Raw genomic sequence first — 26,506 nt, forward strand, 5'->3', positions numbered from 1 at the left:
GGTCTAGGCAAGTGGGGTTTATATATCTGTGGCATATCCAGGGTGGGAGAAGGAACGCTTCTCTGTTTGAGGCAAGTGTAATAATGATGTTATTGTTTATTGTTTGCGTTTTCGGTTTTACTCTGTTGTAATTTGTTGTTTGGGCTTGGCCTCATGTAAGCCGCTCCGAGTCCCCATTGGGGAGATGGTGGCGGGGTATAAATAAAGATTATTATTATTATTATTATTATTATTATTATTATTATTAAGTGTGAACATTGCAGTTAATCACCTTGATCATCACTGAATAGTCTTGCAGTTTCAAAGCCCCGTAGCTTCCTGTCTGGGCGAATCCTTTGTTGGGAGGTGATTAGCTAGTCATGATTGTTTCCTGCCTGGAATTCTCCAGTTTTTTAAGTGTTGCTCTATCTTTACTGTCCTGATTTTAGACTTTTTAAAATACTGGTAGCCAGATTTTGTTCATTTTCATGGTTTCCTCCTTTCTGTTGAAATTGTCCACATGCTGACATGGTGGTTGTTTGTGTGGTCCAGCATTTCTGAGTTCTCCAATAATATGCTGCGTCCAAGTTGGTTCATCAGGTGCTCTGCTGTGGCTGACATCTCTGGTTGAATTAGTCTGCAATGCCTTTCATGTTCCTTAATTTGTGTCTGGGCAATTAAGGAACATGAAAGGCATTGTTATTATTGCAGAAGCCCCTTTTGTGGTGCAAGGAGAGGCAGATAATAATATATATTATTGTTATATTGCTATCAAAATAATAATATATGGTTCATCGACATCACCATTATTATATTATTATTGCTTATTATTATTATTATTATTATTATCATCATTATTATTATTAAAGCCCCTTTAGTAATGCAAGGAGAGGCAGATAATAATATATATTATTGTTATATTGCTATCAAAATAATAATATATGGTTCATCGACATCACCATTATTATATTATTATTGCTTATTATTATTATTATTATTATTATCATCATTATTATTATTAAAGCCCCTTTAGTAATGCAAGGAGAGGCAGATAATAATATATATTATTGTTATATTACTATCAAAATAATAATATATGGTTCACCTACATCATCATTATTATATTATTATTGCTTGTTATTATTACAGAAGCTTCTTTTGTGATGCAAGGAGAAGCAGATAATAATATATATTATTGTTATAGTGCTATCAAAATAATAATATATGGTTCATCGACATCACCATTATTATATTATTATTGCTTATTATTATTATTATTGTGATGCAAGGAGAGGCAGGTAATAATACAACAACAATAATAAAAGTTAATAATATGTTGTTATTATTTTTGTTATATTATTATTAAATAATATATGGTTCATTGTCATTATACTAATATTGCATATTATTATTATTGTGATAGCCCCTTTTGTAATGCTAGGAGAGGCAGGTAATAATAATAATAATTTGTAATTATTTCTTAATTTATTATTATTATTATATTAAAATAGTAATATATAGTTCATCATGTTGTTGCTTATTATGATTATTATTATTATTACCTGCCTCTCCTTGCATCACAAAAGGGGCTTTCACAATAACAATAATCATGCTTATTATTTATTATTATATTATTATTAAAATAGTAACACATGGTTCATCATATTATTGCTTATTATTGTTATTTTGGAGGCCCCTTTTGTGATGCAAGGAGAGGCAGGTAATAATACAACAATAATAATAGTTATCATTTATTATTGTTATATTATTATATTACTGTTGTTCAGCAGCACCATGAGCACAAGAAATTTTGTCTTCCACGGGTTTTGGACTCCAGCTCCCAGAATCCCTGATCACTGTCCCAGTTAGCTGAGGCTTCTGGGAGTTGAAGTCCAAAACACTTGGAAGAGGAGAAGGAATCTGCGCATGCTCCTTCTTCCTTAGCCCCTCCCCCTCATTGGCGCTATGTAAACGAGGTGGGCGTGGCCTGGGCCCTCTTCGCATCGCAGGTGCTGCGGAGGCGAGGCTCTGTCTGTGACGTCGCGCTCCCCGATTGGGCGACGGGGACCCGGGGGGCGTGGCTCACCTGTGGGGTTTGGTAGCCTCTGCCCTTCTCCGCCCAGTTGCCCTCCTGGAAGCAGCGTGGAGAGATCAGAGGATGCATTCGGCCAGGGAAAGCGGTGGAGCCCCGTTGTGGGCCTTGCTGGCCCTATTGATGATGCTGACCGGGGCGGAGTCGGTGCCAGGTGAGAAGGAAACCTATATTTCGAAGGGAAACACCCCTCTTTATTGAAATGGACCAGTCCATACGCGTTTGGGAAAGGGAATGGAAGCATCCATTTGGAGGCCTTATAGGGGGGGATTTGACTTTATCAGATTTGGAACTAAAATGCTCCCCAATGGGAGTATTGTGTGTTTAGTGGGTTTGCTGGTTGTTGTTTACACTGAACCGACTTGTGTTTGGAAACCTGACGTTCTTTCTGCGGGGTCCTTTAAGAGATATTAGTGATGGCAGGCTGGGCACCAGGATGTCCCATTCAGTTTTGGCCTTTCTTTGGAAACTCCCCTCTTTATGGAAATGGACCAGTCCGTATGCACTCGGGAAAGGGAGTGGAAGCATCCATTTCGAGGCCTTATAGGGGGGGGGGGGTTGGACTATTTCAGATTTGGAACTAAAATACCCCTCAATGAGAGATTGTGGTTTTAGTGGATTTGCTGGTTGTTGTTTACACTGATCCGGTTTGTGTTTAGAAACCTGATTGAACCAGTTTGGTGCTGGAGGAGGAGAAAGAGGCACCCCCCTCCCCAAAAGGAGTGGAGGAGAGTTCAAACTAGCCATGGTGTGACGTCATGGCAGGGTGTTTTGGGCAACAATATGGGGAGTGGCTGATCAGGGAAATTGGGAGGGAGGATTCTGCATTTGCAGCACCTAAATCCATAGAATTGGAAGGAATCACAAAAGTCATCTAGTCCAATCTTCATTCCATCACCATCATCATCATCATTATTGACACCGAGATCTATGTGCAAGATTTTGGAAGTGTTCGACAAAATCACAAGTCGAACACTTCCCAAGCGTCTAGGACTTTGTTGTTGTTGTTGTTGTTTTGTATCAAAAGCATTGCATAAATTAGTATAAAACTGATAAAAATAGAAGTAGTGCAGGTGGCTAAATATCCTTTGACCAAAAACAGGCAACAGCAACGGCATTGTCTGTAGCCTCCAACAACTCCTCCTCTGTACATGAAGCAGGGCACAGTGGACAAGCGTACAGATGCAGAGTTGTCTGCTAATCAGGGAAATTGGGTGGGAGGATTCTTCATTTGCAGCACCTAAAATCCATAGAACTGGATGGAACCACACAAGCCATCTAGTCCAACCCCATTCCATTATTATTATTATTATTATTATTATTATTTTGTATCAAAAGTATTGCATACATTAATATAAAACTGATAAAAATAGAAGGAGCGCAGGCGGCTAAATATCCCTTGACCAAAAAATGGGCAACAGCAATGGCATTGTCTGTAGCCTCCAACAACTCTTCCTCTGTACTTGAGGCAGGGCACAGTGGACAAGCATACAGATGCAGAGTTGTCTGTTGATCAGGTAATTTGGGAGGGAGGATTCTTCATTTGCAGCACCTAAAATCCATAGAATTGGAAGGAATCACAAAAGATATCTAGTCCAACCCCATTCCATTATTATTATTATTATTTTGTATCAAAAGCATTGCATAAATTAGTATAAAACGGCATTGTCTGTAGCCTCCAACAACTCCTCCTCTGTACATGAGGCAGGGCACAGTGCACAAGCATACAGATGCAGAGTTGTCTGTTCTGCTCAACAATCACACAAGGATTTTTGGCTTTTGAACCCTATTTTATCACCTAAGAAGACACATTCTAAGCCAGGCATAGGCAAACTTGGGTCCTCCAGGGGTTTTGGACTCCAACTCCCACAATTCCTAACAGCCTCAGGGCCCTAACAGCCTCCTTTCCCCCCTCAGGTGCTTAAGCCTGATCTAAGCACTCCTAACAGATGGTCATTCAGCCTCTGCTTAAAGGAGACACAACCACACTTTGAAGCAGCCTATGCCACTGCGTAGAAGCTCTTACTGTCAAGAGGTTCTTCCTAATGTTTACGTGAAACCTCTTCTCCTGCACTTTGAACCCAAGTTTGCTCCCTCCTCAATGGGACAGCCATTCAGATCTTTCGACATGATGTCCCCTTTCGAAGGTCTCTATCTCCAAGCTAAACATACCCAGCTTCCTAAGCTGCTCCTCATAGAACAGTGGTTCTCAACCTGTGGGTCTTGAGATGTTTTGGCCTACAACTCCCAGAAATTCAAGCCAAAACATCTGGGGACTTCCAGGTTGAGAACCACTGTCAGAGCATTGCTTCCAGACTTTGTACTGTTGTAGTTGCCCTTCTCTGTTACATATTGCCAATATTCTTCTTGGATTGTGGTTTCCCAGAAATGGACGCAGTCTTATACCAGGTGAGGTCTACCCAAAGCAGAATACAGTGGGACTACGATTTCCTTTGATGTATAGTGGTGGTTATTAACCTTCCTAATACCACAACCTCTTCATACAGTTCATCATGTTGTGGTGACCCCCAACCATAACATTATTTTTGTTGCTTCTTCATAACTGGAATTTTGTTACTGTTATGCATCGTAATGTAAATATCCGATATGCAGGATGTATTTTTATTCATGGGACCAAATTTGGCACAAATACCCAATACACCCAAATTTGAATATTGATGGGTTGGGGGGGGGATTGATTTTGTAATTTGGAATTTATAGTTCACCTACAATCAAAGAGCATTCTGAACTCCACCAATGATGGAATTGAATCAAACTTGGCACGCAGAACTCCTATGACCAACAGAAAATACTTGGAGAATCTGCTGGGCATTGACCTTGAGTTTGGGAGTTGTAGTTTACCTACATCCAGAGAGCACTGTGGACTCCAACAATGATGGATCTGGACCAAACTTGGCATGAATACTCAACATGCCCTTATGTGGACACTGGTGGAGTTTGGGGGAAATAGATCTTGATATTTGGGAGTTGTAGTTGTTGGGATTTGCAATCAAAGAGCATTCTGAACTCCACCAACAATGGAATTGAATCAAACTTGGCACACAGAACTCCCATGACCAACAGAAAATACTGGGAGAATCTGCTGGGCATTGACCTTGAGTTTGGGAGTTGTAGTTCACCTATATCCAGAGAGCAGTGTGGACTCCAACAATGATAGATCTGGACCAAACTTGCCACCAATACTCAGCATGCCCTAATGTGAACACTAGTAGAGTTTGTGGAAAATAGACCTTGACATTTGGGAGTTGTAGTTGTCGGGATTTATAGTTCACGTGCAATCAAAGAGCATTTTGAACTCCACCAACAATGGAATTGAACTAAACTTGGCACACAGAACCCTAATGACAAACAGAAAATACTGATGGTCTTTGGTGAACCCTCTGACACCCTCTGGGAACCCCTCCCCAGGGGTCCTGTCCCCAGGTTGAGTCTATATTCCTATCGATGCAGCCTAGAATTACATTGGTTTTTTTGGCCGCTGCATCAGACTGTTGACTCATGTTCAAATTGTACTATTTAGTGGGTTCTTTGTGTATTGCTCCCAAGAACAGAAGGGTGGGCAAGCTCTGAAGAGAGTTGTCCTCCCTACTGTTGCCATGTATACCCACATTAGGACTCCCGAGTTTCCCAGAAAGCCTCCTTAGAAGGGGAGGCATTGCTGTCAAGTACATGATGTCCTTCCTGGTTTCTTAAAACTGTGTTCCAACCCTTGTGTGAACTTGTCCCAACCTTAATGCCAGTATTACTGGAAGGGGAAGGGCTAGCTGCTCCCCTTAGCAAACCCCCCCCCCCCCCAATTGCAGTCTTTTGGCCCATTGTGACACAGTTTAGAAAAGGATTATTCTAAGAGGGAGTGCCACTCAATCAGCCCCAGGCAGTGGCTTGCTTTGGGAAAACTGAAGTTGCCTTTAACAATGGAAGCGGAGGAGGAAATAGTGCATGTTTACTCATGGCTAAAGGTGTGTGGGTGCAGAGAGCTGCAAGTCAATGCCCAGAGTGTAGGAGTGAAGTCTTGAGTTACTAAAGGAATGGTTCCTGTCCAGAATGGGGTGGGAAAATCCCTCTCAGGCCTACAGGTCTCATTGGAATGCCAAGTTGGGAATTTCAGGTGGCAATCTGAACTTCCCAACTGGTTTCCAGCAAGCTGTTTTCACTGAAATTTCCCCTGCCAAGTTGGTAATTTCCCTGATGTTCCAACATTTACCTGACCTGGAAGGACATAACCTGCTTTGCCTATGGATGGTGAATGGTGAACTATTATGCCAGGTGTAGTGAGTCACAGAGTTGGAAGAGATCTCAAGGGCCATGTATTCCAACCCCATTCCATCATGCAGGAAGACACAATCTAAGCACTCCCAACAGATGGCCATCTGACCTCTGCTTAACGGAGACACAACCATACTTTGAAGCAACCTATGTCACTGCCGAGCAGCTCTTACTGTCAAGAGGTTCTTTCTGTGCAAGAAAAACACAATCAAAGCATCACTGACAGATGTTCATTCAGCCAGCCTCCAAGGAAGGAGCTTCCACCACTCTGAAGCAGTGAGTTCCACTATTGAACAGCTAATATGGTCAGGAAGTTCTTCCTAATGTTCAGTGGAATCTCTTTTTCTGTTATTTGAACCCATTACTCTTAGTTTCCAGGGCAACACAAAACAAGCCTGCTCCCCTTCCTTATGACAGCCTTTCAGATATTTAAACATGGCCATTATGTCTCCTCTCCACTTTTTCTACAAGCTGAATAGACCACTCCTCAGGGGGATTGATGGTCTCCAGACCTTTGTTATCTTTCCCTTGTTTTGGTGGATTCTTTTCACAGAGTTTGAGAGGGCATGACTGTTTCTGGGTTGAGGAAGAGGCTGCCCTAGCACTGAACCAACACAGTGCTTTAGATTCAGAGTGAAACCTGCTTGAACTGGGTTGGGCCACCTTCCCCAAACTGGCTCTACCTGTTTGCCCTGATGTCACCATGGCGGCCTCCGGCTGAGTCAACAACAAGCAGCAGCAGGAGGACTGGACACATAGGGATGGCCAAGACTCAGACTTCCTTGTGGGGAGTCGGTTTGTCTGACACTGACATGACCTCTTTTGCTTTCTTTCACATCCCTTTACCTTTCCCAAATGTGCAAAGAGACCTAACTGGATACTCCGTGCTGTCTTCTTGTTTCAGAATGACAGATTTGTTGCATAGTCTTGTGTCATATTCAAGGGTGCAGAGTTTATAGGACTGAGAATGGTGGCCTTGTGAAGGGTTTTTATTTATTTACGACATTTATATGCCGCCCTTCTCACCCCAAAGGAGACTCGGAGCAGCTTACAAGATAATATATACGTGCAATGTATTATATTATTAGCATAGCACAATATCAGTACTATATATTACTATATTGTACTATATCATTATACTGTAATAATAATAATATTACATCTATATACATAAAAATGTAATTTTCGTTTGTGGGATTAACATAACTCAAAAAACCACTGGACAAATTGACACCAAATTTGGACACAAGACACCTATCAGGCCAACAAGTGACCATCACTCATAAAAACACTGAAAAGCACAACAGAAGAGACTTTAAAAGCCAAAAAACAAAAATACGTATCGATATATTATTATTTATATTATTATATATTTGTTATGTGTGTAGAAGATATATGTATAGAAGATAGAAAATATATGTAGATTTACTTAGAATATCAGGTGCTATTCTATAGCTGTGGACATAGTACTCCAAACTACCTACACAATTGTTAAGTCCCAAGAGGAACTACCAGCCTTCAGAGGAGGAGCCTTCACCACACTCTGGGGCAGAGAGTTCCACTGCTGAACAGCTCTCACAGAAAGGAAGTTCTTCCAAATGTTCAGGTGGAATCCCCTTTCCTGTGGTTGGAAGCCATTGTTCCATGTCCTAGTCAGCAGAAAACAAGCTTGCTTCCACCTCCCTATGACTTCCCCTCACATATTTATACATGGCCATCATCTCTCCCCCCTCCCCCCCCCCCCCACAGCCTTCTCTTCTGCAGGCTAAACATGCCCAGCTCTTTAAGCCAGGGGTCCTCAAACTTAAGGCCCAAGGGCCGGATACAGCCCTCCAAGGTCATTTACCCGGCCCTCGCTCAGGATCAACCTAAGTCCGAAATGACATGAAAGCACACAGCAACAACAATCCTGTCTCATCAGCCAAAAGCAGGCCCACAGTTCCCACTGAAATACTAATAATTTTATATTTGTTAAATTTGTTCTTCATTTGAATTATTGTATTGTTTTAAGTGTTTTTTGCACTACAAATAAGATATGTGTAGTGTGCATAGGAATTCTTTTATGGTTTTTTTTTCTTCAAATTATAATCTGGCCCTCCAACAATTTGAGGGACTGTGACCTGGCCCTCTGTTTAAAAAGTTTGAAAAGCCTTGCTTTAAGCTAATAATAGAGTAAAATAATAAATGCAATAATAATAAATTCAAAGCACTGAGCTGCTGAACTTGCTGACCAAAAGGTCACAGGTTCGAATCCGGGGAGTGGCATGAGCTTCCACTGTTAGCGCCAGCTTCTGCCAATCTAGCAGTTTGAAAACATGCAAATGTGAGTAGATCAATAGGTACTGCTCCAGCTGGAAGGTAACAGTGCTCCATGAAGTCATGCTGGCCACATGACCTTGGAAGTGTTTATGGACAGTGCTGGCTCTTAGAAATGGAGATAAGCACCAGCCCCCAGAGTTGGACACGTCTGGACTTAATGTCAGAGGAAAACCCTTTACCTAATAATAATAAATTGAGTAAAATAATAAATGTAATAATAATAAATAGAAGTGTCCGACCTGTGATCCAGTACAACAGCCAGCATATAGTGACCTTGTTTGCTGTGTACTAATTTTGTTGTGTTTCAAATAAATGGAGTAAAATAATAAATGTAATAAAAAATAATAACAGAGTAAAATAATAAATAACCTTGACTCGATTATAAGCCGAGGGAGGCTTTTTCAGCCTAAAAAAGGGCTGAAAAACTCAACTTATAATCAAGTATCCATGGTACATGCTACATTTTAGTCTTTGCTAAATAATTTTTTGTGTGATTCTGCTACTTTGTTGCAATTGCAAACTTTTGTCGGTGGAGATACATTTGTTATTTTATGCTCTCCCTAGTATATGTGAAAGTTGCTTATTAAAAGCTCATTATCATTTTCTAACATGTGGAAGGTAAACTTTGCCTAAAGGGAGGGAGGGATTAGGATTAGATGGAATTTACCTGTTACCAAAAATGATGACAAAATGGTCGATGACCAACAGACAGGAAATGGGTCTTCTTTGGGCAGCTTTACGGTGTATGAGTCTGGCTTAATGACGCATGTAAAAACGTTGGGAGTGGGGAGGTATTTTTGCTGTGTTAGTCAAACACTCCTCGGGCACCTTAAAAGGCTAAACATTTCCATTCACCTACATCTTAGATGTAGATCTAATGAAATTGGATGTAGTCCTCAAACTATAACCTGCTAGGCTTTAAGGTGCCACAAGGCTCCTTTTTCTTATATATGTAAACAAACTAAAACCCACACACCTTCTTGTGGCCAGCACATGCCCATAAGCTGCAGGGAACATGCTATGTTTCTCAAGGACATGCACCTACTCTCTTAAGTGAGTCAAAATCCAGTTTGGTTGGTCACCGTTGCTTCAGGAAACAACCTGGAGGCAGTGAGAGTTTTGTGACCTTTCCACAAATCCTTTAGTTAAGCAGCTGCCTCCATGAAACAACAACAGCCCAGCCACACCTAAAAGACAGACACTGGGTAATATATGATGGTACGGCTTTTCTGGGCTAGAGTCCAATATATCACAAAAGAGCCTGGGAGAGCGCTCTGCCACAATGGGTCCTTTATCTCAGAGCTTTCCAAACTTTCCATGTTGGTGGCATGCTTTTTAGACCTGCACTATTTCGCGACACGGTCATTCGGTTTTACTAGCAAGCTGGAGGTTAAACCAACCTGTTATAAGAGATTCATACAATATCTATATAAATAAAAATGTAATGTTCGTTTGTGGGATTAACATAACTTAAAAACCACTGGGCGAATTGACACCAAATTTGGATGCAATACACCTATCAGGCCAACGAGTGATCATCTATATAAATAAAAATGTAACATTCGTTTGTGATACCATCAAAACTCAAAAACCACTGGGGGAATTGACACCAAATTTGGACACGATGCACCTAACAACCCAATGTATGTCCTTCACTAAAAAAAACACTGATTTTGTCATTTTGGGAATTGTAGTTGCTGGGATTTATAGTTCATCTACAATCAAAGAACATTCTGGACCCCACCATCGATGGAATTGAACCAAACTTGGCACACAGTTCTCCCATGACCAACAGAAAATACTGGAAGGGTTTGGTGGGCAGTGTCCTTTGCTTTTGGAGTTGTAGTTCACCTACATCCAGAGATCACTGTGGACTCAAACTGATGGATCTGGACCAAACTCTACACAAATACTCAATATGCCCAAATGTAAACACTGGTGGAGTTTGGGGAAAATAGAATCTTGGCATTTGGGAGTTGTAGTTGCTGGGATTAATAGTTCACCTACAATCACAGAGCATTCTGAACAACATCAATGATAGAATTGGGCCAAAATTCCCACACAGAACCCCCATGTGGGCCACAGCAACGCGTGGCAGGGGACGGCTAGTATCTATATAAATAAAAATGTAATGTTTGTTTGTGGGATTAACATAACTCAAAAACCACTGGGCGAATTGACACCAAATTTGGACACAATACACCTATCTGGCCAGTGAGTGACCATCACTCATAAAAACACTGAAAAACACACAGAAAAGACTTAAAAAGCCAAAAAAACAAAAATACATTACAACCCATGCACAAAACCACACATACACACACATATGCGCAAACACATATACACAAATAGGAGCCCCCGGTGGCACAGTGGGTTAAAGCGCTGAGGTGCTAAACTTGTTGACCAAAAGTTCACAGGTTCTAATCCGGGGAGCAGCGTGAGCTTCCACTGTCAGCCCCAGCTTCGGCCAACCTAGCAGTTCGAAAACATGCAACTGTGAGTAGATCAATAGGTACCGCTCCGGCTGGAAGGTAATGCAGGAAGGGTTTGATGAGCATTGACCTTCAATTTTGGAGTTGTAGTTCACCTACATCCAGAGAGCACTGTGGACTCAAACAATGATGGAGCTGGACCAAACTTGGCACAAATACTTAATATGCCCAAAGTGAACACTGATGGGAGTTTGGGGAAGATAGACCTTTACATTTGGGAGTAGTTTCTGGAAGTTGTAGTTCACCTAAAATCAAATAGCATTCTGAACCCAACCAATAGAATTGGGTCACACTTTCCACACAGAACCGCCATGACCAACAGAAAATACTGTGCTTTCTGATGGTCTTTGGTGACCCTTTTGACACCTCCTTGACACAATCTTCTCTCTCTCAACCATATCTATCTACTCTCTCAATCATATCATCTATTGACAATGATATGTGCGAGGAACCCCACAGAGGGGCCATAGAGGGAACTATGCAAGAATCAACTGTAGTATATAAGAAGTATAAAAGAGACATTTCCAAACCTCATTTAAATATTAAAGATTATAGATGTGTGCAAAAGGTCAGAAGATGTGTGCTATAGATGTGTGCAAAAGGTCAGAAGAGAATGCTTCTGGAACATGGCCATACAGCCCGGAAAACTTACAGAAACCTGGTTTCCCATGATTCCAGACCAAATATACGTTCTCAAGACCTGGTTTATCTACCATCCCTTTTTCTCCTTACTCATCCTCCTCTTTTTCCTCAAGAAAAATGATCTGTTTTTCAAATCGAACCTTATATGCCCCAAACCTAAATACCTTGAAAGTACCAGATCCCATCTGATTTTGGAAGCAAAACCAGGCAGGATTAGTACTTGGATGGGAGACCTTCATGGAACCGGCAGGTTCTGTAAAATATATTTGAAAGGATGAGCTACTTCTGAGTATTTCTGACTAACGAAAACAATTTGATATTAATAGGGTCAGCACAGATCAATAAATGCCTTGGAGGCACATAGACCCTGCCCATATCCCAGTAGGTCAGGGATGGAAAAAGTGCAGCTCCGGGGCCACAAGAATTGAGGAGGAGGAAGGCAAAATAAGGACATTGCCCCTTCAAACAAAAATTCTGCCTGCCAATTGAATTTTCTTTTAGTCCCCAAATATCTAGCATTGTACAATGTGAGACGATGGGAGTTGACATCTACAATTCTTAACATGTGCTGCGTTTGCTTTCCCTCTGTGACTTTGCCTGATCCTTATTTTTAATTTGGTTGTCTAAATTACAATGGCTTCAAACTACAAGAAAGGAGATTCCATCTGAACATGAGGAAGAACTTCCTGACTGTGAGAGCCGTTCAGCAGTGGAACTCTCTGCCCTGGAGTGTGTTGGAGGCTCCTTCTTTGGAAGTTTTTAAACAGAGGCTGGATGGCCATCTGTCAGGGGTGCTTTGAATGCAATATTCCTGCTTCTAGGCAGGGAGTTGGACTGGATGGCCCATGAGGTCTCTTCCAACTCTATGATTCTATATTTTTAGTGCTCCAGTTTTAAATTATTGGGAATGGAAGGAATATTTTCCTTTTTTGGGGAGCTACAGTACTCTCAGATTGGCCTTATACTTTTAAAGAAATCAGAAGTCTCCCTATCGCCTTAGGTCTGGAGGATGGATTTCCCTTTGACAGAGGGCATGAGAATTGTCCTGTATTCCTTTTGTCCTTCTCTGCTACCTGAAACAAGGTACTTCTTCACAAAAGTAGGCAGATGGGGCGGTTATGATGTGGAGGGAACATGTTTTTCTGTTGTGATAGTCCTAAGCATTTCCAGAGGAAGTTTGTTTGAGTCCCAATCCCTGGCCCAGCCTCCAGCTTCCCTTTGACCTAGGTGAAGAGGCATCGCCCCACATTGCTATGCAGTCTGAAATGTTGTCACACTGGGCTATTTGCTGCAAGACGTCGTCCCACTTGGCTGTTGCAATCGGAAAATCTCCACTGTCCGCTTTAAGTTGGGTGAACCTTTCCATCGGGATGAACAAGCAGAGTTCACTGGCTTGATGGTTGGGATCACAGTATAGATCAGGCATGGACAAACTTTGTGGGGCAACTCCCACCATTCTTAACAGCTGGTAAGCTGTCTAGGATTTCTGGGACTTGAAGTCCAAAACACCTGAAGGGCCAAAGTTTGGATCGGTCCCATTTTCCTAAGTGATCCTTGGATGGGCTTTTCAGCTTGGAGCTTCAACACTTAATAATCATACTTACCAATTATAATTATTTCCATTACTTTAATGTGGACAAAAATATGTGAAGAGAATTCCCCAATTATTACTTGTATTATCTTTTTAAAGATGAAAATCTAAAATTATGCGCATTGTGTCAGTCACTTGTATTCTGCCCTATGAACCATCAAGAGTGTTAAGATCGTCTGGAGAGGCCCTGCTCTCGGTCCCACCACCTTCCCAGTCGCATCTGTTGGGAACGAGAGACAGGGCCTTTTCTGTAGTGGCTCCCCGGCTATGGAATTCCATCCTGAATGAAATTAGATCTATCCTCTCCCTCCTGACCTTTAGGAAATTAGTGAAAACCTGGTTGTGGAATGAGGCCTTTGCAGAATGAGGTTGAGACTGGTAACCGACCAAAGTTATTGACCGCAATATATGGACTGAGTTGGACATGTTTTTTATCTTGGCGAGGGGCATTTATGTATTTATTTTATATGTATTTGTTAATTTACTGTTGATATTATGATGTTTTAGACTTTTACTGTTAGAATTGAATTCTTGCTGTCAGCCGGTCTGAGTCCCTCTACGGAGGTAGAGAAGATCGGGATATGAAAGATTTAGATAAATAAATAAATAAATAATAAAAAGCAGCAAAAGTCAATTTTTATCTAAATGGTAATTTTAATATATCTTTAGAGGAAAAAGTCCTCCATGCTTTGCCCTTTTCCTTTCAAGTATGCGGCCTTTGCACAAATAGCACTATGTAACACAATTTTGTTCCCGGGTTGTAAATGCCATTTCCTAATTGATTCTCTCATTTTTTAAAAAATGGGAAAAGTTGATTAAGGTACAAAAACTTTTTGTGGGACATCTTGCAGCACATTTTCCTCTAGTTTTTCAATGAGGATCTCCTAGAGTCTCAACCAATTCAACATAGTTTATGGCAGTCACAAAAACAAAGTTTCTGGAGTGTAACAACTACTTTCAAAGTAAATACCGCATGGTTAAACAGGAATTAGCACTTTCAAACCAGGAACAGAATTCATTTTCAATTTTGTTAGATAGTGTAATCAACCTGAAAAGGGGTTACTGGCCCCACAGAAATTGCCAACCTGTTTTGGATACTCTACCTAAGTGATCAGTTGCTTGTTCCCAATATCTACATGTGGTGGTTCTATTCATGGCTCAGCCTCCCTCTCACAGGCTCCCTCTTTGCTTTCAGAACATTGCCACTTGCCCAAAGTTGTGGGCCGATGCCGGGCTTCCTTCCCAAGATGGTGGTACAACGCCACCAGCCAGACGTGCCAGAGATTCATCTTTGGGGGCTGTAAAGGCAACGACAACAACTTTCTGTCTGAAGAAGAGTGCCAGAAGGGGTGTCCCACAGGTGAGAGGTTTGTTTGGGGAGACAGGGGCAAAATATACCAGTGTATCTAGCACACCTGAAATTCTGCCTTTGTCAAGAACCTTTTCCTTGTATTATTATTATTATTATTATTATTATTATTATTATTATTATCATCCGTATTTATAGTCTGCCCTTCTCACCCCAAAGGGGACTCAGGGCAGATCACAGAACACATATACAGCAAAAATTCAATGCTGATTATACAATGACAGAACAGACAACAGATAGAGGCATTATATAGGCTTTTTCTCTGTCTTTTTGGCGTATTTGGAGGCTGTGCTCGGTTCCAGCCACAGGAGGGTGCTGTCGTGCCATCTCCTTTACGAACAACTTTCTTTGTTCATAAACTTTTCCTCATTGAAATGCTGTGCCTAAAATATCTCTCTGCTTTAATTCGGTTCCTATTTATCTACTAACATTGCTGTTTTTAATCTGCTAGGTGGGCGGGGAGCTGGGATGAAGGTCAAAAGCTCACCCTGACCTGGCTCCGAACTGTCAGCCTTTCGGTTGACAAGATTTACTGCAGCTGGTGATTAACTTGCTGTGCTAAAACTGGCTCTTTTCCTTGTAACCAAATAATCATTGCTGCTGCCTTTGAGACCTGTCATGTTTACATATTCTCATGGTGGTTTTACAATGATGAAGTATTTCAGAGTGGCTTTCAATAGTATGATTGTTGTGTCATGAAGTTGAAAGAGACCTCCAAGGGCAATCTAGGCCAGTGTTTCTCAACCTTCCTAATTCCGCAAACCCTTAATACAATTTCTTATGTTGTGGTGACCCTCAACCATAACATTATTTTTGTTGCTAATTCATAACTGTAATTTTGCTACTGTTATGAATCATAATGTAAATATCTGATATGGTGGATGTATTTTCACTGGACCAAATTTGGCACAAATATCCAATATGCCCAAATCTGAATACTGGTGGGGTTGGGAGGATTGATTTTGTCATTTGGGAGTTGGAGTTGCTGGGATTTATAGTTCACCTACAATCAAAAAGCATCCCAAACTCCACCAATGATGGAATTGAACCAAACTTGGCACACAGAACTCCCATGACCAAGAGAAAATACTGGGAGGGTCTGGTGGGCATTGACCTTGAGTTTGGGAGTTGTAGTCTACCTACATCCAGAGAGCACAATGGACTCAAACAATGATGGCTCTGGACCAAACTTGGCATGAATACTCAATATGCCCAGATGTGAACATAGGTGGAGTTTGGGGAAAATAGACCTTGATATTTGGGAGATATAGTTGTTGGGATTTATAGTTCACCTACAATGTGAACCCCACCAATGACAGAATTGGACCAAACTTTGCATACAGAACCCTCATGGCCAACAGAAAATACTGTGTTTTCTGATTATCTTTGGCGACCCCTCTGACACTCCCTCGTGCTCCCCAGGTTGAGAAACGCTGGTCTAGAACAACAGAAAACAAACTTGCCTCCACCTCATTACTGAACATGACTATCATATCCCTCTCAACTGTCTCTTCTCCCAAGTCAAACATCTCCAGCTCCCTAAGCCGCTCCTTATAGGGCTTGGCTTCCAGACCTTTGACCATTTTAGTTGCCTTTCTTTGGATATGTTTCAGCTTGTCAATATTCAAGTAGAGAAAGCAGGGACAGCTTTGGCTCCCCCATGCTGAGGTTCTGCTTACTACTATTTACTATATATATATATATATATATATATATATATATATAGTCAAGGGATGGTATGGGGAGCAAAATTATGGATTTTGATATGACCCGTGGGTAAGTTGAGAGGCACCAGCACCACCTCATGGGGTCAGTTTTAACTAAAATTGCTCAATTAATGCATGAATAGATAGATAGATAGATAGATAGATAGATAGATAGATAGAAAGAAAGATAGAGTAACTTCTGGGATCTGATTGCAACCTACATGCAGCGTCTCCCCTCCTTTCCAGAAAGTAAACATTCAAAAGTCATGCAACAGAAATGGGGCAGGGAGAAAGGCATTTATTTCCTCCAACCCACTTCCTCTTTCGTATTCAGTATCCAAACGCCTACTATCTGATAGTTAAAGTATTTGGAACAGTGGGAAACAAAATGAGGAAACTGTTCATTTATTACAAGTTCTTCTTTGTTTGCGGGATCTTGAGTTTATGTTTAACTACAAACCCATTTTCACTTCCTTGGCTGATTCTTTTGCCTCTACAGCAGGCATGGGCAAACTTGGGCCTTCCAGGTGTTTTGGACTCCAACTCCCAGCATTCCTAACAGCCTCAGGCCCTTTCCTTTTCCCCCTCAGCCGCTTAAGCGGCTGAGGGGGAAAAGGAAGGGGCCTGAGGCTGTTAGGAATGCTGGGAGTTGGAGTCCAAAACACCTGGAAGGCCCAAGTTTGCTCATGCCTGCTCTACAGATAAACAACGTTGAGCTATTTTTCATTGCTTGGGATCCTTTTGCAATATCCAAGTTACAGCCTTACGTTTCTCCATGCAGTCCTGGGATTTGTAGTGCATGTAAGGGTATTTAGAAATCTCAGGCAGGGAATTCTAGTGCCTCACTAACTCTCAAGATTCCACAAGATTCAGCCATGGCTGTTAAAGTGCAGTGATAACACTATAATCCTGCATTGTCAAAGGCTCCCCTGATGATCTTAAGGCAGGTTTGTTTTGCAGAGCAATTTTCAGACCGGGCTTTGGGCACTTTTCTCTTTTTATATGCATGGCTTTGATGCTTTCTTTTGGAAGTCCAAAGGCATGTCAATGCTGACAAATTGCATTATTGTCTTTGACGTTTGTAACAAAGCACTAACAACCAATTAAAATGTCTTGGTGCCTTTGTTTATAGGTCAGTTCGTGGAGTTATTTTGGGCACAGATTCGGAAACTCATTTTTTCTATTTTCTAAAATATTTTTATATTTATATATATTTTTCTTTATTTTTTTTACATTTCCTACTTTACTATATATCACATTGTTCTCCCACTTTCAATGTTACAATATCCATTTTCTTTTTCATTTCTTTAAACAAAACCCTAATAATATATATATATTTTTAAAAAACTGCATCAGATGCATTACATCAGCTCTAGTTTCTTAGATATGGTTAACATGGTTTTCCGTGGGTGCCCCCATGGTTACAATTGGTTAAATTTTTGTGCTAACAGGACTGCTGACCGAAAGGTCAGCAGTTCAAATCCAGAGAGTGGGGTGAGCTCCCATCTGTCAGCTCCAGCTTCTCATCCTGGGACATGAGAGAAGCCTATCATAGGATGGTAACACATCTGGACATCCCTTGGGTAATGTCTGCTGACCAAAAGGTCAGCGGTTTGAATCCAGGGAGTGGTGTGAGCTCCCACCTATCAGCTCCAGCTTCTCATGCTGGGACATGAGAGAAGCCTCTCATAGGATGGTAACACATCCAAACATCCCTTGGGTAATGGTTCAAAAACAGGGAGAGGGGTGGACTCCCATCTGTCAGCACCAGCTTCTCATGCGGGGGCATGAGAGAAGCCTCCCATAGGATGGTAACACATCTGAACGTCCCTTGGGTAATATCTGCTGACCAAAAGGTCAGCGCTTTGAATCCAGGGAGCAGGGTACGCTCCTGTCTGTCAGCTCCAATTTCTCATACAGGGACATGAGAGAAACCTCCCACAAGTTGTTAAAACATCTGGGCGTCCCATGGGCAACGTCCTTGCAGACAGCCAATTCTCTCTCACCAGAAGTGACTTGCAGTTTCTCAAGTCGCTCCTGTCACACACAAAAAATGGGTGAACAGATGGTGACTGGTAGACTGCATATGTTCTGTATCTCAAAAGCCAGAGCTGATAGGGGAGAACTAGTGCCATTTTGGAATCCAGTGTTCAAACATACCCAGAAACAGGTCTGATACTTGAGGCACCAAAATGTGTGTTGGCCAATATAATCAACGCAAAGGACATCTGTCTTTGGACGTCTTCATCTATGCTTGGCTCATATAGATTTTTTTTGCTTTCAGATGGAGATGTGGATGTACCAGTGACCCATGACGGACCAGCAGAAGAGATCATTACGTCCACCACTAAAGGTAGGCCCTCTCCATTGAGAAGTTTGGAGGATGAAGGATGGAGAGTCAAGGGAGATTATGGGCTGATCATCCTGGAAACTTATGGGCTGATCATCCTGGATCCTTTATTCCCAGTGGTTCTCAACCAGTGGATCCCCAGTTGTTTTGGCCTACAACTCCCAGGAATCCAAGCCGGTTTACCAGCCGTTAGGATTTCTGGGAGTTGAAGGCCAAAACATCTGGGGACCCACAGGTTGAGAACCACTGAGGAATCCTGTTTACAACCAGCAGTACCACTGGTTATAAAGAACAGCTCTCAGCTGTCATGGTTGTGATTCAGAGAAGGCAAAACAAAGTTTGGCAACTTGGAAGGCTTTCCATTTAAGAACCTCCCTTTAGTCGCGATCTTCTTCACTGCAGGTTTTCTAGGGATGTCTGGTAGATTTTATCTCAGGCTTTGGCTGAGCTTAGAACATTACTTTTTGAAAGTTAAGCTGTTGGTTGTTTTTACAAAGTAAAGGTTTTCCCCTGACATTAAGTCCAATCGTGTCTGACTTTGGGGGTTGGTGCTCATCTCCATTTCTAAGCCAAAGAGCTGGCCTTCTCCGTAGACACCTCCAAGGTCATGTGGCCAGCATGACTGCATGGAGCGCTGTTACCATCCCACAGAAGCAGAACCTATTCGTCTGCTCATATTTGCATGTTATCAAACTACTAGGATGGCAAAAATTAAAATTATTTACCAAAGACTAAAATGTACCATAGATACTCGATTATAAGCTGGGTTTTTCATCCCCTTTTTTAGGCTGAAAAAACCTCCCTCGGCTTATACTCGAGTCAAGGTTATTTATTATTTTACTCTGTTATTATTTTATTACATTTATTATTTTACTTTATTTATTTGAAACACATCAAGATTAGTACACAGAAAACAAGGTCACTATGCTGGCTGTTGTATCGGATCACACGTCGGACACTTCTATTTATTATTATTATTACATTTATTATTTTACTCAATTTATTATTATTAGGTAAAGGTAAAGGTTTTCCCCTGACATTAAGTCCAGTCGTGTCCAACTCTGTGGCCTGGTGCCCGTCTCCATTTCTAAGCCGAAGAGCCAGTGTTGTCCATAGACACTTCCAAGGTCATGTGGCCAGCATTACTGCATGGAGCACTGTTACCTTGCTGCTGGAGCAGTACCTATTTATCTACTCACATTTGCATGTTTTCAAACTGATAGGTTGGCAGAAGCTGGGGCTAACAGCGGGAGCTTGCCCTGCTCCCTGTTTTCGAACCACTGACCTTTTGATCAGCAAATTCAGCAGATCAGCAGTTTAACCCGCTGTTCCACCGGGGGCTCCTCGACAAAGGTCTTATTTTCAAACACAAAAACACTCCCTAAAATGGCTTGGGTTGTATTGCAAATATAGTGATAACCTCTCCCATATAATCCTAAAAGGATGACAAGGGATATTTGGGAATCAAAAATGATTTTTGTGTGTACAGAGGATACATCGCTTTCCAAGGTCACCTGGGTAGCTAATGTTTTCAAACTGCTAGGTTGTCAGAAGCTGGGGCTAACAGCGGGAGCTCACCTCACTGCCCAGATTCAAACCACCAACCTTTCGGTCAGAAAGTTCAGGTCAGTGGTTTAACCCACTGCGCCACAAGGCCCTGAGCAAACTATATCTTTGCCAAAATTGGTTCCAGACAGTTTTGCCTTCTCTCCCCAGCAGCTACGTCCAGATCTGGCCGCCGTCGTGAACCAGGAGACGACAGAGTTGGCTTTGAAGGTAATTCACCCTTTCTTTCTCTGAGATTAGTGGGCAATAGACCATTGATAGGGTAGTGGGAATAGCTGAGTGAGGAGAAGGGGATTTGCAAACAGCTCAGACACCAAATCCATGGAGGATACATTCCTGAACTTATTGTAGAAACATGGGTAATGCCTAACTAATCCTTACAGAGGAAGATTTTACATTAGCATTTCTCAACCTAGGGGTCGGGACCCCTGAGGGGGCGAGGGGGGTGTCAGAGGGGTTACCAAAGACCATCAGAAAACACAGTATTTTCTGTTGGTCATGGGGGTTCTGTGTGGGAAGTTTGGCCCAATTCAATCATTGGTGGGGTTCAAAATGCTCTTTGATTGTAGGTAAACTATAAATCCCAACAATTCCAACTCCCAAATGACAAGGTCTTTTCCCCCCAAAATGTACTCAAAATTGGACATATTGAGTATTTGTGCCAAATTTAGTTCAGATCCATCATTGTTTGAGTCCACAGTGCTCTCTGGATGTAGGTGAACTACAACTCCCAAACTCAAGGTCAATGCCCACCAAACACTTCCAGTACCTTCTGTTGATCATGGGAGTTCTGTATTTATTTATTATTTATTTAAAACATTTATATTCTGCCCTTCTCACCCCGAAGGGGACTCAGAGCAGAGCACAGCATATATATGGCAGACATTCAATGCCGGGACAAGAATTCATTATATCTATATAAATAAAAATGTAATGTTCGTTTGTGGGATTAACATAACTCAAAAACCACTGGATGAATTAACACCAAATTTGGACACAAGACACCTCTCAGGCCAATGAGTGACAATCACTCATAAAGACACTGAAAAACACAGCAGAAGAGACTTTAGAAAACTAAAAATACATTACAACGCATGTGCAAAACCACATATATATACGCAAGTACACATATATACACACATAAAAATTTATACACACACAAAGCACATATACACAGACTGGGCCACAGCAACGTGTGGCAGGGGACGGCTAGTGCATACATAAAAATTAAAACAATTAAAATACACTGTTTAAAACCGCCTCGATCCTCTGCATCTAATCTAATTGGCCTGGTAAGGTATCACTGCTTTATTGCATTGTCCCAAAAGCTTGGTCCCAAGTTTGGTTCAATTCCATCATTGGTGGAGTTCAGAATACTCCTTGATGATGATGATAATAATAATAATAATACTTTATTTGTACCCCGCTACCATCTCCCCAAGGGACTCGGTGCGGCTTACATGAGGCCGAGGCTGAACACAGTACAAGCAATAATAACAACAGTACAAGCAATTAAAATAAAACATAGACAATAAAATATACAACATTATCAATAAGATTGTAGGTAAACTATAAATCCCAGCAACCACAACTCCCAAATGTCAAGGTCTATTTCCCCCAAACTCTACCAGTGTTCACATTTGGGTATATTGAGTATTTGTGCCAAGTTTGGTCCAGTTCCATCATTGTTTGAGTCCACAGTGCTCTCTGGATGTAGGTGAACTACAACTCCAAAACTCAAGGTCAATGCCCAGCAAACACTTCCAGTATTTCTGTTGATCATGGGGGTTCTGTGTGCCAAGTTTGGTTCAGTTCCATCATTGGTGGGGTTCAGAATGCTCTTTGATTGTAGGTGAACTATAAATCCCAGCAACTACAACTCCCAAATGACAAAATCAATCCTCCCGAACCCCACCAATATTCAAATCTGGGTGTATTGAGTATTTGTGCCAAATTTGTGAACGAAAATACATCCTGCATATCAGATATTTACATTACGATTCATAACATAAATTACAGTTATGAAGTAGCAACGAAAATAATTTTATTGTTGGAGGTCACCACAACACGAGGAACTGTATTAAAGGGTCACAGCATTAGGAAGGTTGAGAAGAACCACTGCTGTAGGTCTTTCGGGGCCACTTTATGGTAACCTCTGGCCCTGTTGATACATCTAGTGAAGGCAATGGGTAATATCTGATGGCATCCTGCTCTTTCAGAGTTTTGTGCTGCGCCCAAGGAGGTTGGTCACTGCCGGGCCTCCTTCCCACGATGGTACTTTGACACCGAGACTCGGACATGCAAGATGTTCATCTATGGCGGCTGCGGAGGCAACAAGAACAACTACATCTTTGAGGAGCATTGCCTGAACCAGTGCACTGGGAGTGGAGGTAAGAGGAGGGAGATGCTAAGGCCCAAAAGAATATTGATAAGAGCACTCTAGTGAGCCAGACGACGCTACTTTTGCACCCCTCAAATCTCCTTCCTTGCCTTTTTAGATATCATTGATGAACCCCTGGGGCCAGACTCACCGTCCCACTTCTTCCCAGGACCCTTGATGCACTCCACCAGAGGTAGGTGACTCTTCCAAAGGGAGCGGGGTATAAATAAAATATTATTATTATTATTATTATTGTTATTATTATTATTATTATTCAACCTGGGGTTTGTCTCACCAAAGCTTCTCATGAGGGCTACTAACACTGAGGCCTCTCTCCCTTTGAGACCTTCTCACACTGAGGACTCTCTTAGACCGAGCCTTTCTCCCACTGAGGCCTACTCATGCTGAGGCCTACTAACACACTGAGGCCTTCTCCCAGAGAGACCTCTCACAGACTGAGAGCTACTAAGCAACAGGCACACCTGCTTATATTGAACTGCAGCTTTTGTAAAGTCATTATATCCATTTAACCCTTTCAGTGCTTGACTCACTCATTTCTGTCATTCAAAATACCTAGTTAATTTTAATATATCTGAAAATAAAGAGGAATAATACTGCTATAACTTTGTAGTGTGAATAAGATTGTAGTTCTGTGAGGAAGTGGCGAAATCTGAGCTGGGGGATTTTCCAAACATAAACTAAAACAAACAAACAACAACCATTTATTATGGTCCATAGACCCATCAGTAAAACCAATCTATATAAATAAAATTGTAATGTTCGTTTGTGGGGTTAACAGAACTCAGAAACCACTGGACGAATTGACACCAAATTTGGACACAAGACACCTAACAACCCAATGTACGTCCTTCACTCAAAAAACAATGAAAACATAAAGCAGAAAGGACTTCTAAACTGCATGCCCACAAAGAGACCCATGGCCATGCCCCCTCCTCCTTGTGGGGAAATTTAAAGTGACCTGCTCAGCTGTCTCTGACAACACAAGCTCACATTTCTCTCTCTCTCTCTCTCTCTCTCTCTCTCTCTCTCTTTCCCTCCCCTATTAACATCCAGACTGGGAGGTAGCTGCCTCTGCCACATTCCACTCCTTCTCTCCCTCCCTCCCTTCCCTTCTTTCCTCCCTCCCTTTTTTTCCTTTTCTTCCTTCCTTCCCCTTCCTTTCCTTCCCCCTCCTTCCTTCCTCTCCCTCCCTCCTTCCTTTCCTTCTTTCCCTCTTTCCCTTCCTTCCTGTCTCTTCTTCCTTTCCTTCCTTTCCTTCCTCCCTCCCTCACTCCCTTTCCTCCTTCTTTCCCTTTCTTCATTTCCTTCCCCTTCATTTCCTTCCCTCCCTCCTTTCTTCATTCTCCTCCCTCCCTCCCTCCCTTCCTTCCTTCCTTCCTTCCTTCCTTCCTTCCTTCTCCTTCCTTCTCATTCCTTTCCTTCCTTCGTTTTTCCTTCCTTCCTGTCCCTCCTTCTTTCCTTTCCTTGCTTCCCTTCTCTCCCTCCCTCCCTTTTTCCTTCCTTCCTTCCTTCTTCCTTTCCTTCTTTCTATGTAAGATATAAATACAATATTTTATATATTGTTATGTACATTACTATATAATATGTTAGTATTATATATTACTACATAATACAAATTTAAAAGAATTGTAGAACAGAGTTGGAAGGGACTGTCAAGAAGTAACAAGAGAAGGAGGGAAAGAGGGAAGGAATGAAAGTGGGAAAGAGGGAAGGAAGGAGGGAAAGAAGGAAAGAAAGAAAGGTAGAGAAGCAAGAAAGAAGAAAAGGAAATAAAAAAGTGAAAGGAAAAATACAAGGAAGTAACCAAACACCAAAGAAAGGGAGGAAAGAAACAGGTAGAGATGGAAGAAATAAGAAGATAAATAGGAAGGGAAAGAAAAAGAGTAAAGGAAGGAGAGAAAGAGGGAGGGAAGGTTGGCTACAGCAACGCGTGGAGGGTACAGCTAGTAATCATGATAAATGGTTCACCAAGAATGATTGGCCATGAAACGGAGCTCACCATTTGGGCCACCCTCGCCCTGCTTTGCCCTAATGCCTGGATATTCTCTCCGCAGCAGTGGTTCTGGCAATTCTCCTGGCTATCATGGCTGCCATTCTCCTGGGCTCCATGGTGTTCTTCTTCGTCAAGCTCTGCCGGAGGAACCAGGACGGCACACTGGAGAGGGTATGGAGCACCATGGATGACAAGGAGGCCCTGATGAACAACGCCTACACACTCTGAGCGCGCACTTCTTGCGAACGCGGCTGGGGCTCCGGCCGCCTGTAAATAATACACAAGTGGGAGGGGGGGGGGGGAACCTCCTCACCATGTCTCAATCCTCTGTAGATCCATCTTCATAGGAATACACCTGGATCATAAATCTATCCTAGGAGGGGCTCCTTCTCTCATAGCAATGATGACTCCATTCTCGTCTATCCAAGGGCTTGTTTGGTTTTCAGTAGAGTTTCTGGTATGTCCACATCCAGAAGAGTACAGAAGTGGGGGGAAATGTTGTCCTCAGGGGTTTGTCACTGTGGTTGTTTGTGGGAGGAAAGGACAAACAACGACTGCAGCTGTAAAGCAGGTGGGATTGAGTAGATAGCTGTGCCACTTTTCAACCCTTTTTGACATTTTGCAGCACACTCTTAAGGAGAGTGTCTCTTCCCCACCTTGATAAGCAGAAAGAGTTCCAAATTTTCCTCAACACTCCTTCCCTTTCTCCTTGGCTACTATTTTGATTGAACCTCTTGTGAACTTCCATCTCCTCAGTCCATAAGACAGGGATCTGGATACCGCAAGGAATTACAAACGGTACTTGGTGGGTTTCCCTCCTGTTTGCAACCATCTCCTCTGTCTCCCTCCAACCGCTGGCTATATACCTCTTGGGTGTTTTCTTGGGATCTGAAGCGGGTCTTCTCATTCTGCGTTTCACTTGGAAATCCAAATTGCAACCACGTGCATTTCACTTTTTGGAGCTCTTCTGCTACTCTCTCTCTCTCTTGGGTGACTGTTTGAGTTGCTGGGACAGCGGGGAACCTTTTGCTTCTTTCTCTGAATCAGATCTCCGTTGGCATAGCAGGCCTCACCTGGCGTGCCTCTGTCTCAACTCCTGTGCCTGCCTTGAGCAATGATGCCCTTTTGCCTTCCAGGAAGAAAGAAGTTTCTGTGTGAGCAGGATAAGACTTGTGTAGCGTTTAGTGCGTTTTTATACTTTTTAACAAAAATCAAAACTTGATTGCGTTCAGTCTCTTTGGGAATTGTTCTCTTGATAATTGCCTTTTTTTAAAAAAAAAAAGATTGGAAGGACTGTCAATAAAACAGAATAAAAATGAAAGTTTTGTTGTGGTTTGAATCATTGAGTCAAGGGGGATGTGCAGCTGCAGCATCCAAAGGCTTAAGGAAGACCGCTAAAATTTAAGACACTATTGCAACATAATGGATTGAACATTGCAATTCGAAATGAGGGTTCCACTCAGCCATGAAGACCCTAGGCAGGTCACACTCTGTGCCCCCAACAACCCTGGGGCAGGATCACCATTACTCAGAAACAACGTGAACTTTATACTGTGATATTGGGATATGGATTGTGACAAGAGCCCCCTGTGGCACAATGGGTTAAACCAGTGTTTCTCAACCTGGGGGTCGGGACCCCTGTGGGGGTCGCGAGGGGATGTCAGAGGGGTCACCAAAGACCATCAGAAAACGTATTTTCTGTTGGACATGGGGGTTCTG

The 26,506-nt window shown here is 42.1% G+C and overlaps 1 protein-coding gene across 3 annotated transcripts; it reads left to right on the top strand.

The window, feature by feature from the left end:
* The first annotated feature begins 1,968 nt into the window (after positions 1 to 1,968).
* Positions 1,969 to 26,108, top strand: LOC132780142 (putative Kunitz-type serine protease inhibitor). Of its 3 annotated transcripts, none has more exons than XM_060783695.2 (7): positions 1,969 to 2,225; positions 14,598 to 14,762; positions 18,762 to 18,830; positions 20,544 to 20,603; positions 22,613 to 22,783; positions 22,892 to 22,966; positions 24,852 to 26,108. In XM_060783695.2, the coding sequence occupies exons 1-7, from the start codon at positions 2,138 to 2,140 to the stop codon at positions 25,013 to 25,015; spliced, it is 792 nt and encodes a 263-aa protein (XP_060639678.2). In that variant the 5' UTR covers positions 1,969 to 2,137; the 3' UTR covers positions 25,016 to 26,108. The 3 variants fall into 3 exon arrangements, with proteins under 3 accessions (XP_060639678.2, XP_060639675.2, XP_060639676.2); XM_060783692.2 differs by having other exon boundaries at positions 1,970 to 2,225; positions 24,849 to 26,108; XM_060783693.2 differs by having other exon boundaries at positions 1,970 to 2,225; positions 20,547 to 20,603; positions 24,849 to 26,108.
* The last annotated feature ends 398 nt before the right edge of the window (positions 26,109 to 26,506 follow it).

This window comes from Anolis sagrei, chromosome X (genome assembly GCF_037176765.1).
Source record: "Anolis sagrei isolate rAnoSag1 chromosome X, rAnoSag1.mat, whole genome shotgun sequence".
Taxonomy (NCBI): Eukaryota; Metazoa; Chordata; class Lepidosauria; order Squamata; family Dactyloidae; genus Anolis; species Anolis sagrei.